The following is an 18681-nucleotide window of genomic DNA, read 5'->3' on the forward strand; positions in this document are numbered from 1 at the left end:
TCCTGGCCTGTTAAAGGGTTAAGTGCCTCCACTAGATTTTGCATCCTAAATGTTGCACCATTTCCAGTTACTGACTGGACACAAAGAGCTTAAGTGGCAAACATAAAAGCAAAAAATGGGGTTAATATTAAAAATAAAATTTGAAAATAAAGGTTGAACAGATAAAACATAAAATATCTTTGATTCATACAGTCTGTAGTCAAACAAATGTCAAAACAATGCAAGAAAATCTCTCTACACCCTGCTGTATATTGCGTAAGGACACCTTAAATAAAGCCTCACTGTGTAAACTGTGGAAAAGTTGGCTTTCACATTTTTTTTTTTCAGCTCTTTTCTTCAGCGTCCAATCACACTGTCACCTGCCAGTCAGTTCTCTGTGCTGAAAGCTCGCTCTCTTCCTGCACACTCACGCATAAGGATGTGGCGAACTAGCAGTGTGTACCTGACTGAAGACGGGTACACAGTGTCTTCATGTGCACGTCTTCATACAGCAGGCATTTCATTTGGCTTTGAAGTCGTACTGCTTCCTCTTCAGGAGGAGGGCTCCTGTCGTCCTGTGTTCTGTCCTGTTCTGAACTGGCGGGACACTCCGCAGCACAGCAGCTAATCCAGTTATCATCTGATTCTCTGCTGTTCAGAACTTTGCTTTCTTTACATGCGTCAGTGTCAAGTGGTCCAGCAGACTAAAGCGCTGCCACTATGATCATGAGAACGCTGCTTCGAATCCCAGTCTTACAGTTTGTCATCAGCTGCCTGAGCCCTGAGAGAGCACAGTTGTAGCCTTGCTCTCTCTCTCTGGGTGAGTACAGTAGATGGTGCTTTTTCCTTCCCCTCATCACTCCTAGGGTGATATTGATCAGCACAAGGCTGCATCTGTGAGCTGATGTATCAGAACCGAGTTGCTGCGCTTTCCTCCAATTGTTAGCAATGTGATGCTACTCATCAATGCTACAGCTATCAGCAGCAGGAGTTTAGAAAGAGGCGGAGTCTGACTTCACATGTATCGGAGGAGGCGTGTGCTAGTCTTCACCCTCCTTGTGTTGTGGCATCACTAGTGAATTTAAACATTATCTTTCTCCCATTCTGAGGATTTCTTTGAAAATCTGTACAAATAGTGGTAACACTTATGGATGGTCCACTAAAGAATATCTTCAGATGGTTTTAGGAAACTACCTGGAGAAACTTGATTGATTCTTAAAGGCATTAAGATTAAGATTTTAGACCAGAGCTGAGTTTAGGTTTAGAGTAAGGTTTAGCATGAGTTTGCTGTGTTTACAACACAAAGTAGATAGAAATAGAAAACTGGATATACCATGTTTTAACAAAGTGGTAGCAGTGGCAGTGGCTATAAAGGCACACTGGGCATGTGTGGCAGATTCAAAACCATCTTTAGAGTTGCAGACTGGTCTATATATTAAACCTGCTAGATATATATAGGTGTCTAGCGAGGCATCGGCAGACACTATAAAACCTTTTGGGTTTTATTAGACGCCAATGTACAGCTCTGGAAAAAAATAAATAAATAAGAGACCACTTAAAAATGTAGGAGTTTCTTTCACTTTACCAAAATAAAGTCCTCTGGAATATTATATAATTATTATATAATCAAGAGTAAGATGGATGATCACAAGCCATCAAACCAAACTGAACTGCTTGAATTTTTGCACCAGGAGTAAAGTTATCCAAAAGCAGTGTGTAAGACTGGTGGAGGAGAACATGCCAAGATGCATAACAAAAAAACAGGGTTATTCCAACAAATATTGATTTCTGAACCCTTAAAACTTTATGAATATTAACTTGTTTTCTTCGCATTATTTGAGGTCTGAAAGCTCTGCATCTTTTTTGTTATTTTAGTCATTTCCCATTTTCTGCAAATAAATGCACTAAATGACAATATTTGGAATTTATTTGGAATTTGGGAGAAATATTGTCTGTAGTTAATAGAATAAAACCACAATGTTCATTTTACTCAAACATAAACCTATAAATAGCAAAATCAGAGAAACTGATTCAGAAACTGAAGTGGTTTCTTTATTTTTTTTTCCAGAGATGTATATTTTAAGTAATTTTGGATCATTTCTATTGGTCCATTCATCATGACATTTTGACACAATGTAACAAACAATTGGAACAAATGGAAATATATGTTTTTTATGTGTGACTGTGACAATGTGCTTCAAATATTGTATTATTTATAAAACATTGCCAAACACTGGAAGGAGCATCTCCGCAGCTATTCCAGTAACTCTGTCGCCATAGCAACCCATGCCAGCGCCAGTCGCGCACCGCTCTGAGCGGAGCGATGTTTTTCAACACCAACACAGAACAGCAGCATCAGGGTCAGGTTTAGGGTTAGAGAAAATTAATGTGAAAATAACAGATACGAAATGTCAGTTAAATGCCTTAACAAAGCCTCTACAAGAGACTACTCAGATACAGAGCTGCCTCCATATTAGCACCACGTTACAGGACGTGGATTATACAGAGACACATAAAAAGAGGTTTGTAAATTGCCATAATTAACATACTGTGCCTTTTTTGCATCTCATAACTTTCAAACATTGACTTAAAATCTTTAAACCTTTTGATTATTCATCATATTTATAGTACATCACTGCACAGACCGCACAAATATAATTTTCCTAGTTTAATTCCATTTTATTTAAAAATACATTTTCACTTGCATAGATTTGGGCATGGGCAGTGATTTTTTAAAAATAATTTAGGCTTTTAAATGATTAATTTAGCTATTTTCATTAAAAAATACTAAGTTATTTAAATGTATTCGCCCTGTCATCTTGGGATAACTCTGCCCCTTTAAGAAAGTAACCTTCAAACTATAATTTTATCATCAAGAGACTTAAGATGCTGCATTTTCAGCGATTAATATTAATTTCATTTAATATTTCTCGTAGTGTCTCTATATTAAGCTGAGGTAAAGCTTAAGCTGTCCATTCTTTTATGCTAAATATCCCGGTAATGAAAATCATTTTAGAAATTTAAAATCTATTTTTGGAACAGAACAAGAACAGTTTCATCATGAACAATTTAACAAACATATTTCTAACTCTAGATCACTCTAGTTTTTGCTAAAATTGTCCATCCAATCACTGTCCACCCTGTGATGAGGCTTGCCATAACAAGGAGGACAAATGCATGCATGACAGAAAAAATAAAATAAAATAAAATAAAAAGTGTTTTAAATTAAAATTTAATCCAGCAGAGAAATTTATATTTAATTATATTTACCACAACTGAGTGGACAGCTTAAGCTTTACCTCAGCTAAATATGGCAACACTAATAGAAATATTGAATAGGGAAATTAATATTAATCATGTAATATTGATGAACATGCATCTTTTTCAGTTCCTTGAAAACAAATAGTATGAATGTTACTTTCTTAAAGGGGCGGGGCTATCGCAAGATGACAGGGTGGCCATTATTATTATTATTATTTTTTTACACATTTATATAACTTAGTCATTTATAAATGAAAATAGCTAAATTAAATTAGCTATTAAAATGTAATAATTAAAATTATTATTAAAATTAATTAAAAAAAAAAAATCAAAAAAGTTATTCAACCTGTTGCAAGAATCATTCAGTTTAACCAGGCAGGACTGTGGACATGCAGGCAAAATAAATCCTTCACATTAAAGAGAAATATATAAAATAAGCATAAACATCACTTTAAAGAGAAGATTAATAATAATGTGTTCTTCAGGTCTATCTTGAAACATACTATTTTTTTGTGGCCACAGCGTAGATGTTTGCATGTTACATATTATTGATGTTGATCCTTTAATAGAGCTAAACTATAATTTAATATCTATATATTGCATTAGAAAATCTTTAAATTTTTTACAGCATCTGTCACTGTCCACAAGAACATTACTTTAACTGGCAAATAGATTTTTTCATAAGTTTATAAGTACAGATATTCTGTGTTCACTCTCAGCAGTTTTTTTTCCTGGCTTTTATTTTGTTTATATTGATATCAGAGTTATTCTGTATTAATACAAATTAAGATACATACATTAAGATACACGTTTTGTCTTTGAATTGGTCTGTTGTTCTTTCCTTATAATATATACACCATTCTGCTTACAAGTACTATACAAGAGATTTGTGGGTGTTTTAACATTTATTACAGTGATGCATAATAAAGCAGGGTGTAAAATGAGGTGTGTCGATTTCTTCCTGGCTGCTTTCACCTGTTTTCTGGTGAATCTTTTATTTTTAACAAATTCATTTTCTAATTTTGGCCACTATCCATCTCTTCTGGTCAGTGTGAATGAATCTAGATCATGTTATAATTATCTCATAACCCCTTCATTCTGCCTTCCTCAGTTCCTCGCCTCTTCCTCCTTTCTGAAAGCGAGCTGCGCTCCATCTTGCCCCCTCCCTTTATTTGCCTCCAGCTTTCATCATAGAGATGAACTGGTCTGATTAATATTTTATATGGAGCCATAGCTCCAGCAGCTCTGCTGTTGTAGTTAAGGGAGCGGGGTAGGGCTGGTGGAGTGTACCCGTCTAGCCATAACACTATATAACGGCTGACAGTACCAGTCCTTTCTAGTGCTTTAAAGCTCGAACGCTTTACCATAGTCTACCATTTCATTTGTTGCCTCATTAATTTCGTTTTATACTGTGATTATTTATAATCGGGACACCTAAAGCCTTTACATCACTGCTAATGCGTAACACAGCCAGGCGGCTGCTTCTCAGGACCACAGAGTTAAAGATGGTGTCATCAGTCATGTAAAATTTACGACCCTGGCCACCTACTTCTGGGAGTACATGCAGCAGTAAGAAAATCCAATGAATATGGATTAGGGGCTCGACCAATCTCAGCCTCAATGCTTTAAACACACATTTACAGAGCCTTTAATATCTATTGGAGGCTAAACTGGCCAAAACTAGTATGAGATTTTTTACTTATTGTCTATAATCACGCTGCTAGGTGAGCACATTTTGTATAGAGGCTCTGATAAGTGCAAGCTATTTGATTAAACAAGGGTTTGTAAATATGCACCTATTGTAACTTTATTAGGTAAGTATATTTTAAAAGCTTGTAATTATCTGTCCATTGTTTTTGTAAAAGTCTTATTTTGGTAAGAAAAATGTTAAAATCACGTAAAGATATTATTATTTATTATTCTTTATTCCTTTTACTGCACTACCTCATATCTATGACTGATTACTTCCACACTTTCTATAGTTTTTGTATTTATATATTTATGTATATATTTTTAAGTATCAGTTTAGAATTCTATCTATCTATCTATCTATCTATCTATCTATCTAACAGTTATCTATCTATCTATCTATCTATCAGGCAATACTTTTAAATACAACTGAAATAGAAAGATTAAACATGCATTCGCATGTCTTATTGAAACATTAAAATAAAGACTTTTTACACCTCTATACTAAAGTCATTAAATCTATAAAGTAATTATTATTAGTAGTAACTCTGTAAAGCATCTAGATGCTCTTATCTGGGGTGCTGTTAACTTGGGGGTTTTGAGGGAGGTAACTTTGATGAATTTAGTGGTCCTGATGAGAGCCAGTTTCATCCTAACATTTTTGATGGACTTTCCGATATATTCAAAGTTCTTGAATGTGTTTGCATTGACTGATCTTTCTTTTCTTAAAAATAAAGCTCATAAAGCTGACTGAGTTATTGCATATTCTGATTTGTTGATCACATTTTTTGTTTACTAAATAATTCCATTTGTTTTTTTGTTTGGATGACTTTAGTATTAATAGATAATGCAAAACATTTTAAAATAAAGGTGTGTCCAATCTTTTAACTGGGTTTTCTGTGTGGAATTACTCTTAACAGTGTTTAGTGTGTATTCTCCATTTGATTGCCTACACCTGTACCACGGCAGTTGGGTCTATATATGCCCCTATTAAAGATCCATTAAAGATTGTTTGTGCTTTCTTTGCAGGACTTTTCCTTATGCTATGAGTCTATGGGACAGCTGACAATACCAATCGATTATATATTATTCAGGCCATAAAATTAATGAGTCCTAACACTAATAACTTTTTCTCCAGGTCCTACACCACCACCACATCCTATAGTTCTCTACAGCTTCATACATCAGCTCCACCCGGGCGACTGCCAGAGCAGTTGGGTGATCCTCTCCTCCTCGTCTCCAATCCCAGAATGCTTCACTAATCCCACATCAAGGCCCGGCCTGCACTGTAAAGAGCCTCAGCAGCTCGGGGTCCACCTGCAGAGATCACTCATCTCTCCAGCCTGCACTTTAAAGAGGCGAGACCGCTGGACTGTGGGGGGAAGCGACTCTCTATAAAAACCGATGAACCCAGTTAAAGCTGGGATTTACTCCGCCAGCTCGTACTGGCTGGTGCTGATAGAACAGTGCTGATTTAGCTTTCTTAGTAAAGTTAGCTTTACGTTTGTTGGAGTAAAATTAATTAATTCTGTGCATTTTTGCTGCTTCTAGACATGCTATATACTAGAGCTGTAGTACTCGAGACCATAAATGAGTGATCTCTGAGAAGTTCATTAGAAACTAAACCTTTTTTATATCGTTAATGAAAATCAACAGTTCATTCAAACAGATCGAATCAGTCCTTTTTGTGCATTTCTAAAATATGCACACAGATTGGCTAACAGCAAAAAAAAAACAAGCTACTCCTGCTTTCGTTTAGAATCCACCAATGAACTCTTTTCTTTCTGAAATTGAATTCTACTTGTCATATATAGGGCTGCAACTAATGATTATTTTGGTAGTCGACTAATTTGTCCAACTCTTTTTTCGATTAGTCGATTAGTCAACGATTATTTCTGTCGTGTTCTCCATCTCTAAAAACGATAGAAACAGCTGAACATTAGATATAAAAGGCATTTAAATGTCTACATGTTGTTTAAACATGGAAATTACTGATATTTAGTGAGGATATATTTATATGTCATATTTGGGCACTTTTAGAGACACAGATTAAGGTGAGTAAGAAATTTTCCCATCTTCCATTGCGATTCTGTCCCCAGCACTTTGTGTAATGCGATACTGTTAGAAATGAACAATTAGTCGACAATGAAATTTGTAGTCGACATTTTTAAATAATTGGAAATGTCGATTATATTGACTAATCATTGCAGCACTATTTAGATATGCTATATATTTTATGCTATACATCAAGCTGTGTGTTTTCCAGTGAGAGTACACTGATGCAAAATGTAACACCACACACTTATATGTTATTATTATTATTGCTGCTTAAATGCATGACAGTTTAAGATATTTGTCAGTTTTATCTGCCATTATTATTAGCTTTTAGGTTATACCTCAAGCTGTGTGTTATCCAGTAAGATACTAATGAAAAATGGCTGCTTCCTATTGATTTGTTGTTTTTTAAAGTTGGCTAGTTTTTTTTTATTTTTGAGTATTCATTTGTTGGCCGAGTTTGAATCTCATTCTGCAGATCAGAAGTTTGTTTGCTGCTGGTTGTGAATCAAAATGTTCTTTTTCATATAGTATTTGTTAACAGGCATATAGTATGTGTTTAAGGGCGAATTGTGATTGCTTGGTCTTGACTCGGACTCAGCTCTAGCGACCTTGACTACAATACTACTAAATACACACATCCACACACAACCCTATAGCCACACACACACACAGACACACAGGTGAATCTCATTCCGCAGGGATTTAGCATAGCTTGGCCTGTAGAGGTCTGGGAGAGGAGAGTCAATTACCTGCAGCTAATAGAGCACCTGAGCACACACACACGGCGATATCTCTGGAAATCAAGAGGACAGCATCTCCACCACCGCAGCAGCAGCAGCAATGCCTGAGAATACAGCAGCCTTTACCCCGGAGAAAAGTCCAACACAGAATTATCTCACTCAGAGGTGAGATACTGCAGACGCTCCCCGCTGAGAGTCGAGCTGAAGGAGACAAAACTGGAGATTACTCTGATACTGGACAAACCCCTGCAGGGCGGAGCTTTCTAATGGCCTGCTGACTACAGGTTACACTTAATATATACACTTATCCACAATGTTATTATAATAAAAAAAAGGAATTAGTATCGTGTCCCGTGACTTTTGCCACATCCCATGGAGGCTAAAAACTTCTGCATAGACCTGTGAGATATATGGATGGGATTCTCTTACATTTAAACTCTGTTTAAATGGACAATTCTAGACAGACACCGCAGGTCACGATCATTACCACTCACTGCATACACTGCCCAGTATGGGTTGTAACATGAGGCTTCTATGATCCTTCTTGCCACCCAATATCAGCCCTCACTCCAAATCCCATAATTCACACTGTCTTGCCACAGCTGGTCACTGCTGAACCTCACTCACAAGGTAACACCTCCCAAATTGTACAGGTGTGGACACAGGTGTGTCTCCTGAGGTATTCCATGACATTTAGCACACTTTTCTAATGCTATATTACCTATTTACATTAACGCCAACATTAATATTAACATTAGACTTAAGCCTAAAGTTTTAAATAGTGGACATTAATAGTGAATAATAGTGGTCATTGGGAAGATGGAATTATATATTTTTATTATTACACCATAATCACACCAATGTACTGTGATTAATTATGATTAAAATACTGATTCAAACACGTAAATTCTGGTACTATGTTATACCATCTAGGCCAGGGGTCGGCAATTAAGTCAGATATTTTCCAAGCCATTACATAAAAAATCTGTTTTGGAAAATGAAGTGTAATGGGATGGAGTGTAACAGACTAATAGCTCTCCAGCCCAGAGGGTTGCTGAACCCAATTGCAGAACAGTTGATCTCAAAGCAGGTAAACCCAAGAAGAAAGGAAATAAATAAATAAATAAACAAACAACGCTCCTCACGCAGGATCGAACCCGTGTCGTCACGGTTCAATACATTATCGCTGCCCCGGCTAGTGAATTGGGACACGGCCGAAAAAAAAAAAAAACACCCTTATAAGGAGATGGGGAGCCCAAGAATGGGTGGAAAAACGAGAACGGCAGAAACTAAAGTCACTCCGAGCGCAACAGAGAGACAGGGGAGGAATGTACATTTTTTTTAATTATCATTTATTTTAGTTCAAACATCCTCACAGGCCAGATGTTTCATGCTTGCGGGCCACATCTGGCCTGTTGGCCGCCTATCGCAGACCCCTGATCTAGGCTTGTGTATCCAGAAAGTGCTGTTTGGATACTTTTTTTGATCGCCTCATTAGCGCTCTGCTTCAGGGCCACGCATTTGAACAGGATTAATTAAACAGAAACACAGACTGACATTACAAAAGGTGAGGAAGACAGGTTACCCCTGATAAAATCTCAGGCTGACAGAAGGAAAGGCCTCCAGTCCAGACGCATTGATCAGGAATTGAATTAAGCCTCAGTGGAAAGAGACATAATGCAATAGAGCGGCCGTACTTGACATTTAGTGGCCGAGACGAGCTTTTGTGCCTCATCAGAGCAGAGAGCGAAAGCAGCTGAATTTCTAGAAGATTTCTATCCTTTTACTTCTACTGATCAAACTCTCGTCTCCACTGATCCTGTGCTGAAATGAGTTCTGATCAGAACTGGACATAAGGGATCAAATGAATGAATGGGACATGCACTATATTGCCAAAAGTATTCAATCATCCATTCGAATGATTTAATTCAGTTGTTTCAAATGCATCCATGGCCACAGGTGTGCCAAGCGTAAAGTTTGGTAGAGGGGGGATTATGGTGTGGGGTTGCAGACTAAGACATTTTTGACAAGTTCATGCTACGAACTTTGTGGGGACAGTTTGTCTTCCTCCTGTTCTAACATGACTTTGCACTAGTGCACAAAGCAAGTGGGATAAATCGTGAACAATTCCCATTAAAAAAAAACACACTCCTAAACCTTGTGAAAAGCCTTCCCAGAAGAATTGAAGCTGTTATAGCTGTAAAGGTGGGCCAATATCATATTAAACCCTATGGATTAAGAAAGGGTTGTTCTAAATCTCTAATTCATATTCCTTTAAATGCTTACTGCAATATATATATATATATATATATATATATATATATATATATATATATATATATATATATATATATATATATATATATATACATAAGTTCTATCAGATTGCCCTTTTTGAAAAAAATTAAAATAAAAAACTCTGGTCAGGATGATTTAACCCTTCAGGATTGTAACAAAACAAGACAATGAAATTCAGGATTTTCTAAATAAAGTCACATTTCGATGCTATATTGTTTTTACAACTATTCTCAGTTTGCTCTTGTCTGAATTAGTTAACGAGTTAGGAAACTTTAAACATTTCCCCTTGATTTGGTTTGTTTTCACAGAGGGAAAAACCAAAGCACACCAAAACGTGTTAACAACAACCCACGTGAGAATGTTCTCTCTGCTTATTGGTCAGAGCTGTCCGGGGCGGGAGCAAGAAGGTAAATACAGGAAGAGGGTCCTGTTTTCTGGACTAGGGTATACAGTATTTCTGTACAGTTTAATAATATGGAGCAGTAGCAGATATTGCATTAGCTCATAGGTCAAAGGTGTCTTAAGAGTCTCAGTACGGTTGTTTTTGGTCAAATTTGTGTGCAATTAATGCATTCACACCTATCCAATGAATCACCCATGGGTAAAAAAAAAAAAAAAAAAAAAAAGTGCCGCTTTGGATTAAAAAGTGCAGGTGTGAAAATGCAACACCTTTTGCAACACCTCTGGTGCCAAAACTCAACAATAGGAATTTAATCCTGGTTGAACAGGAATCTCAGGAGGGGGAGAACACTGTACATGGATCTGGCCATATGAGCGTTTTGACTCAATGCTATAACAGGGTAATTAGAGTTGGAGGGGGATGAGGAAACAAGCTGTAATATTATTATTGAAGAACCCTGCTGCTTCAAACTAAAAGATCTGTCATAATGGATCTAGTTAAAATTTGTGGAGTGCAACATTAGTTTTGAAAATTAATCCATATTTCAGCATAATATGTAAGTGTGATGTACTTCTAAACTCAACAATGGCAATGCTGTGTACTTGAATAACGAAATAAACCACCAATCTGTCACTAAGCTCTTAAAAAAAGAAATAAATATGAGAGGAAATTGGGGCCAAACTTTGCAAAACAGGATTTAATCTGGCTTTAAACAAGGTAAAAACATGAATATTTCCAGATTAATTGCATGCTTTACTACTTTTACAATTTTAGCACTAATATTCCAACATCTAAAAACAACTAAAATATGAAATAAATACATTTTAAGCCACTTTTAAAATATTGTCAAATAACAGAAATGTAATTTTGATCTGCAGTTCTGAATCTACGCTCACTGAAGCGCAATAAAGCCCTAAGCTTAGCAGATTTTCATTTTTAATTGACAGAAAAAGATACATTTCAGAGAATTAGCGCATCTGAGCGCAGCATCATCGCTCACACACACACACACACACACACACACACACACGCTCACACCCACACGCTCACACACACACGCTCACACACACACGCTCACACACACACGCTCACACACACACACACACACACACACGCGCTCACACACACACACTCACACACACACGCTCACACACACACACACACACACACACACGCTCACACACACACGCTCACACACACAGCGACTGCAGTCGCTAAGGAGACAGGGCAGCCAGCTCCTAACAATGCTATTTTTGTGATGTGAGATATAGAAGCTGCTGTTTTTCCACTTCTCCACTTTTTCTTCTCCAGCAAACCGCTTCTCATTGCCTATATCATTTCTAAAAAAATAAAAAGTGTTTGGTGAGGAAAAGATGTTACATAATCTCATCTCCACAGCAGTCGCTTTGGCTGCAGCGGCCAATTGAGACAGTGGTGGAGAGGGGAGTGGCCCACCAGCGGCAAACTGGTGGAAAAAATTAAAGAAAAAAAGAAAAATAAATAAAATACACTGCAGTCAAACACTCGTATTGCCAACTATATGATATGTGATATGAGAATAGCTCTGGGGAAAAAATAAGAGACCATTTAAAAATGATGAGTTTCTTCGATTTTACCAAATTGAAAACCTCTAGAATATAATCAGGAAGATGGATGATCACAAACCATCAAACCAAACTGGACTGCTTGAATTTTTGCACCAGGAGTAAAGACAAAGTTATCCAAAAGCAGTGTGTAAGACTGGTGGAGGAGAACATGATGCAAAGACGCATGAAAAAAAAACCTGTGATTAAAAACCAGGGTTTTTAATATCGATTTCCACCAAATATTGATTTCTGAACTCTTAAAACTTTATGAATATGAACTTGTTTTCTTTGCATTATTTGAGGTCTGAAAGCTCTGCATCTTTTATGTTTTTTCAGCCATTTCTCATTTTCTGCAAAAAAAAAATCCCTAAAAAGTCAAAACTTTTCTTTGGAATTTGGGAGAAAATTTGTACGTAGAATAAAACAATGTTAATTTTACTCAAACATAAACCTATAAATATCAAAATCTGAGAAACTGATTCAGAAACTGAAGTGCTCTCTTATTTATTTATTTTTTTTTAGAACTGTATACTGATATTCTCTTGCTCTCCTATTCCACAGATGTACTCATTATGACACCATTATTAAATTTCCTTGATCTATAGGGGTACATCATAATTTATCATTATAATTTATCATTATAAGAAGAAGCACTCTCTTAGGCACTTTACCCCTCACCCATCTGAAGTGCTGCCAGTAGGGCTCTCTCACAAAGGGTTAAACACATTTAAGTGATGCTTTTTCAAATAAGGCCCCCAACATTGAATGATGCACACATCCGTCTGCAGCCTGGAAATCAGCTGCCTGAAAAACATCTCCAGAACATCGTGAAGAACTCAGAAGACTACAGGTGTGAGTAACACAAATAACACGAGCTTTAAAATAACAGCAGGTGCTAATGAATCGATTTTCCCTGAACGATTGTTTGAGATATCAAATGACTACGTAATTAGCACCTGATTAAAACCAGCCATCAGATATTACGAGCGCTATCCGAGCTGCTCCCTGTCCTGCCTGTCCGGAGAGGACAGAATTAAATAGTTGGGTGATTACGGACTCATCTTACAGCCTTTGTGGCCCCACACCCTCCTCATAAAGCGTGTTCATCTGCGGTATATACGTGTCATCTTGGCTCGGTGACTAATGGAATAGAGCAGAGCTCATTTGCAGGCTGCAGGATGTCACATCCGCTTAGCGGCAGTGTGATATAGCACAGATTAAAATAGGAACCAGGCAGCTGGCACACACACACACACATACACTTCCTGACACACTCTGAGGCCATCACACCTTAGCTAGGATGCATTGTGCGTAGGGAGCAGACAACATGACTGAAAGTGCCAGTGACATGAATCCCGTCTGAAGAGAGTTTGTTTTTGGACAATATTGACAGAGAAATCCAAATATAGTTGACTTGTCTCGTCTCTGGCTGGCGTGATTAGCCCGGCACTAAAAGCAGCTTAAAACCTGAAGGTCCTGACTGGCCTCAGGTTCACTCTCGCACCCCTGTGGCTCCTCAATCATGGAGGTGATAAAACACTATGCATGTTTTCCAAGTAAATTGGCTTTTTATTGCAGTTGCAAATGGCTTTCTGGACATAAATGGTACTCTTGGGTACTCTTGGGCAACTGTCTCAGATATAATGTGCCAAACTGGAGAAGAGTATATACTAGTTTTAATAGTTCCTGGCCTTTATGTAGTATTGTATTTTAGGAAAAAATGCACATGTAACAGTAAAGGTTATGCAAGCTTTTAAAGGCTCATAAAATTAAATCTAAATGACCTAATAACTAATATACAGTGCATTTAAATGTATTATTTATATGATGTTGCAAATATCACAAAAAAAGAACCAGGTAACACTTTACAATACAAGTCACAATTAAAAGTAATTATAAAAGTTATAAACATTATTATACATTACTACATTCTGGGGCCAGTTGTTTAGAGGTAATCTGATCGGATTTTGATTAAACCATCAGTTTCTCAATTTTGCTCCAAAAAAAACAGGATTACCCTGATCCCAACAAGGGGTAGGATTTCAAGGTGGATTTTAGGAAGAAAATGTAGTTAAACGTTAAAATCAACATTTAAAGTAAAAAAAAAAAATACATTTGTACAATTTAGTGTATATACTTTTATTTCTAATTTGCACTTGACCTGTTTAGCCGTTACAGAGATAAAGTAGACATAGGCTACCAATTAAGCCTTTTACTATAGTAAAGTAAAAATAAAAACGACCCCTTGAAATAAACCCCCCAAAAGATTTCAATAACAAACAAAAATAATATATTCATTTTTTCATCTACGTCACTGTCTTTCATCACTGTATATTAATGTCACAGTGCATCATAAACATCACAGAGAAGGACATTGCATCTGGTAGCAACGTTGTGCAGGACAATACATGCAAGTGTTATGTTGCATGCTCCCTGTGGTTCGACTCGCAAATAGGTAAGGCTTGCAAAGCATCTCTTCAGAACTTTTAAACGCTCAATTGCACATCTTGTTTTGCAATGAGCATTATAGAAGCGTGCCTGCACAGGCATTGTTACTGCAAGAAAAGGAGTCATCAACCCATGTTGGTTCTTCTACCTGTTCTTTACATGGCTGGTAATCTGGATTAGGTAATCCTGAAAACTGTGTATCTGGATCAGGGTGATCCATTCAATATTGCTTTGAAAAACTGTCTTAAAAGTAAGACAGATCACCTGATTCTGGATAGCAAAAAATAGAATGACCAAATCTGGATAATTATGATCCGGATTAAATTTTTTGAACAACTGGCCCCTAATGCTTAAGATGTCTAATGTCTTAACTAGTGTCTTTTAATAATTAGTTGACTTCTGTGCACTGAAGGTCTACGAAATGATTTAGCACTGAATGCTTTCTGAATGTGGCAAAATATACACAACTTTTCTAAACATACACTCCAGTGTGCTATTCCAACAGGACAATGCTCATACAAACACTGCTGCTGTCTTAAGAGCTTGCCTAGAACACACAGATACTCTGCCATATCTTACTGCATTGTTAGACTTGCTCCAGATTGAAAAGGTGTGGGATGCTATTGGACGTGCTTAACACTCTTAACCACCCCTACCAAAAAAAAAAAGTCAGAAACTGTGTGAGAATACTGGAACTGGATTATTGCAGGGCTGGCATGTTTGGTTATACATGCGTTACATACTACTTCTGTATGTGTAGCTTCAAAAATATTAACAATATTGGCCATATCAGTCTAAATATATTTAATTATGTATTGTTCCTGGTTCATTTTAATCTTCTTTCTTAATCGCATTGCAATGCAACACTTCCTTCTTATTGCATCCATTTAATCTAGTTTCCCAATATAAGGTGAACTTAAAATTCTTTAATTTTCCCCAAATTGTCAGTGTATCTTATAATCCTGTGCACTTTATGTATGAATTTTACCAGTCAGGTATTAATATTAACATTAGTTAAGGAGTTTCAGTTTAACCCAAGTGCTAGCTCTTTTGCTGTTCGGAGGTGAGTATTATCGGCCTGTAGCCTGCTGCTTACCCCGGCTATCACTGCTGGAGCAGCCTTAGCCAATAAGTGCTACAAGTAACTTAAAACTTAAAATCTTAAAATATATATCTGGGAAAATGGTGTCTTGTCCACTCTGTAATGCACATTTAATACGTTACATTTATTTTTCTGCAGCACCCTTGTATTATTCAAATTCTGCTCTGAAACTCATAACATTTAATCTATTGCCACCTGGAAAATGAATAAAATGTTTCAAAATGAGTCAAACAGGGGTGTTTATACTTGTGCATATATAACTTTTTCCTAGTATTAGCTAGTCTGAGATGAAGCAAATACTGGGATTTGTGGACTGTAGCGTGAAAAATACAGTAGGGATATTTTCCTGTGTGTGTGAGAGAACAGAGCAAGAGCAAGAGAGAGACAAAGAGAGATAGAATATGTAGGAAGGACAATAGAGCATAAAGGAAATGTATTGTGAAGGCGGAGTTCTCTTTCAGACAAAATAACAACAACGCCCAACAATGCAGCATAAGCAGACATATCAAAGAGATGCTCTCTCTTTTGAACTTTCATCCAGCAGATGTGTTTACAGCAGGTGAATGCACTTCAGAGAGACACTCAACACAAAAAAAAAGAAGTAAATAAATAAATAAATAAATAAATAAAAGCCGGGGGAAGACTCGGGATGACTTACTGAAACCACTGTCCTCCTCTTTCGTTCCGTCGATGGTTCCATCTGCCTGGAGCTGCAAATGGAAGCCCTGACGGCTGTACAGCTTCGTCACGATCCCCTTCAGCTGGGGCTCTGGGGAACAGAAAGAGAGAAAGAGAGAGAGCGAGAGAGAGAGAGAGAGAGAGAGACACTGTGAGATGTTGGCATGGCTATGCTGGAGTGTAACTGAGGCTCTAGCAGGCTCCTCCATGCTTCAGAGGCTTGAACCTGTAATACAAACAAGCCTTGCAGATGAGCAAGAGCTGCGCCACAGACATAAACCACAGCGGCGACAAACAGCTTAAACCTTCTGCTGTTACATCTGCTCACACCACACCACGATCCAACACACGCAGGACAAAATCACCAGTTTTAAACACTGCCACGGACTCGCAGACTAAAAAAGAAAGAAACCCAAAACTTAATGCAAAACACTGTTTAAATCCCCTCATAATACTTTGTATTGTTCCTGTTTAATTGTATCTTCTTTTTTAAAGGATTGCAATGAAACACTTTGTTCTGGTTGCATCTTGGTCAACTCATAAGTAAGCTGCCGTGATTTCCAGGCTGTTGAACACAACTGAATGTAAGCCACACCCACTAGATAAAGGAATGTGTACAAATACAGGCCATACCGGACTATAAGCCGCAGTTTGCCATGTTATAACATAATATATTTATGCAGAAAGATGTAACAAAAAAATGTAATTAAACAGGCTACGTACACTGCTGAGCCGAATTTTGCCTTCCTGGGATCTATTTTCACTATGGAGAGAATTTGCCTGAATATTCATGTGTCAACTGCAGCTTAAGAACTTTTAGATTAAAGTTTAGATGAAGATTTTATAGATATGCGGTATGACATTCACAACACAGTGTTAAAAACAAGTTTCATATTTACAGTCTTACGCAAATAATTTGGTATATCATTGGGTATCACATTCTCAAATAAAAAAAAAAACAGGTTAATTTTTTTTTCTACAAAGAATACAAAAAATCTGCACATTTGAATGAATCATTAGTGCTTATTTCTACAATATAACATATATATATATCTGAGGAAAATCAGTCATGTCCAATGTGTAATGCACATTCATTAAGTTTACTTACTTAAAGAGAATTTTTTCAAATTGTGCTCTGAAATGTGCAGAAAAGTCATTACATTTTCTCTATTTTCACTTGGAAAATCAACAAAATATGTAAGTCAAATAGGAGTGTATATACTTTAGCATTTATAACTTAGTCCCAGTATTAGCTAGGCTAGTCTGGAATGAAGTAAATTCTGGGACTTGTGGATGGTATGAAAACGCTTGAGCCTCGCACTAATAGCATATTAACATGCATGGCTCAATGAAGCAGAGATTTCAGTGCTGTTGAAAGGATGTAGCCCAAAGCTTTCACTAATTGGTTGTTTGTAAGACTTAACCATGCAGGACTCTGGTGCCGAGCTGTTTTGCCATGTCTGGAGCTTCCTGCTCGTGTTCGCGTTGGTGTTCTCTACCAGATCTTACGCCACCTTCCATCTCCTCCATCTCCTCCATCATATGCAGCGCTTTCTTTCAGCCTCTGTCTTTTTTTCTAGCTCCCTCTACTTCTACAAAGGTTGCCTTGGTAATTCGCTTGCTATTTTTCGCTCAGCAAACTTCCTGTTTAGAGAGCGACTCTCAGTAGATGGGAGAAGGTAGATGCCCTTCAATTACGGATTTTGATTTCCATTACTGGGGATAAGATGCATTACTGGGGCGAGCCGCTATAGAAATCACGTCCCTTTAGGGACTTTCCTACATAAGAGACCTTATAGGCCAGCGCCTGTAATTACTCTGTGGGTTTGAGGCTGAGTGGGCTACTGCAACAAGCTGTGAGGAGGATAGAACTGGACTGCTTTCATCCTCTGAGGAGCTTTCAGGATGTGGGCAGGTTTATGGACTCGGCCGTGTGCTGTCTTCACAATGCTAACAAAAGAGGAGATGATTTTGAACAGAAGTAAAAGTGCAGCTAAAATAAAATTCAATATACTGCACAGTGCTAACTCAATCTATAAATAAAACTCAATATTTCAGCAAAACAGAACAGACAATTTCATTGTTTTTCCATTTCAACACCAGGAGGGTGAAGACTAGAACATGCCTTCTCTAATACATGTGAAATCACCCACCACCTCTTTTCAAACTGCTGCCGATGCAGCATTACCGAATAGCATCACAGTGCGCTCGGAGGAAAGCGCAACCACTCGGTTCTGATACATCAGCTCACAGACGCAGCCTTGTGCTGATCACATCACCCTAGTAGTGATGAGGTAAAAGAGCACCATCTACTGTACCCACCCAGAGAGCGAGAGAGCAAGGCCGATTGTGCTCTCTCGGGGCTCAGGCAGCTGATGGCAAGCTACATGAACAGGATTCGAACCAGCGTCATCCTGATCATAGTGGCACTGATTAAGGCCG

At 37.5% G+C, this 18681-nt stretch overlaps 1 protein-coding gene across 7 annotated transcripts in view; it reads right to left on the reverse strand.

The window, feature by feature from the left end:
* The window catches only part of fgf13a (fibroblast growth factor 13a), a 231941-nt gene that overhangs the window by 40602 nt on the left and 172658 nt on the right, over positions 1 to 18681 (reverse strand). For all 7 annotated transcript variants that reach the window (XM_022684256.2, XM_022684257.2, XM_022684255.2 and 4 more), the window contains one exon: positions 16220 to 16330. In XM_022684256.2, the coding sequence (XP_022539977.2) occupies positions 16220 to 16330 (111 nt within the window). The remainder of the gene's footprint in view (positions 1 to 16219; positions 16331 to 18681) is intronic.

This window comes from Astyanax mexicanus, chromosome 10 (assembly GCF_023375975.1).
Source record: "Astyanax mexicanus isolate ESR-SI-001 chromosome 10, AstMex3_surface, whole genome shotgun sequence".
In the NCBI taxonomy this organism is placed as follows: Eukaryota; Metazoa; Chordata; class Actinopteri; order Characiformes; family Acestrorhamphidae; genus Astyanax; species Astyanax mexicanus.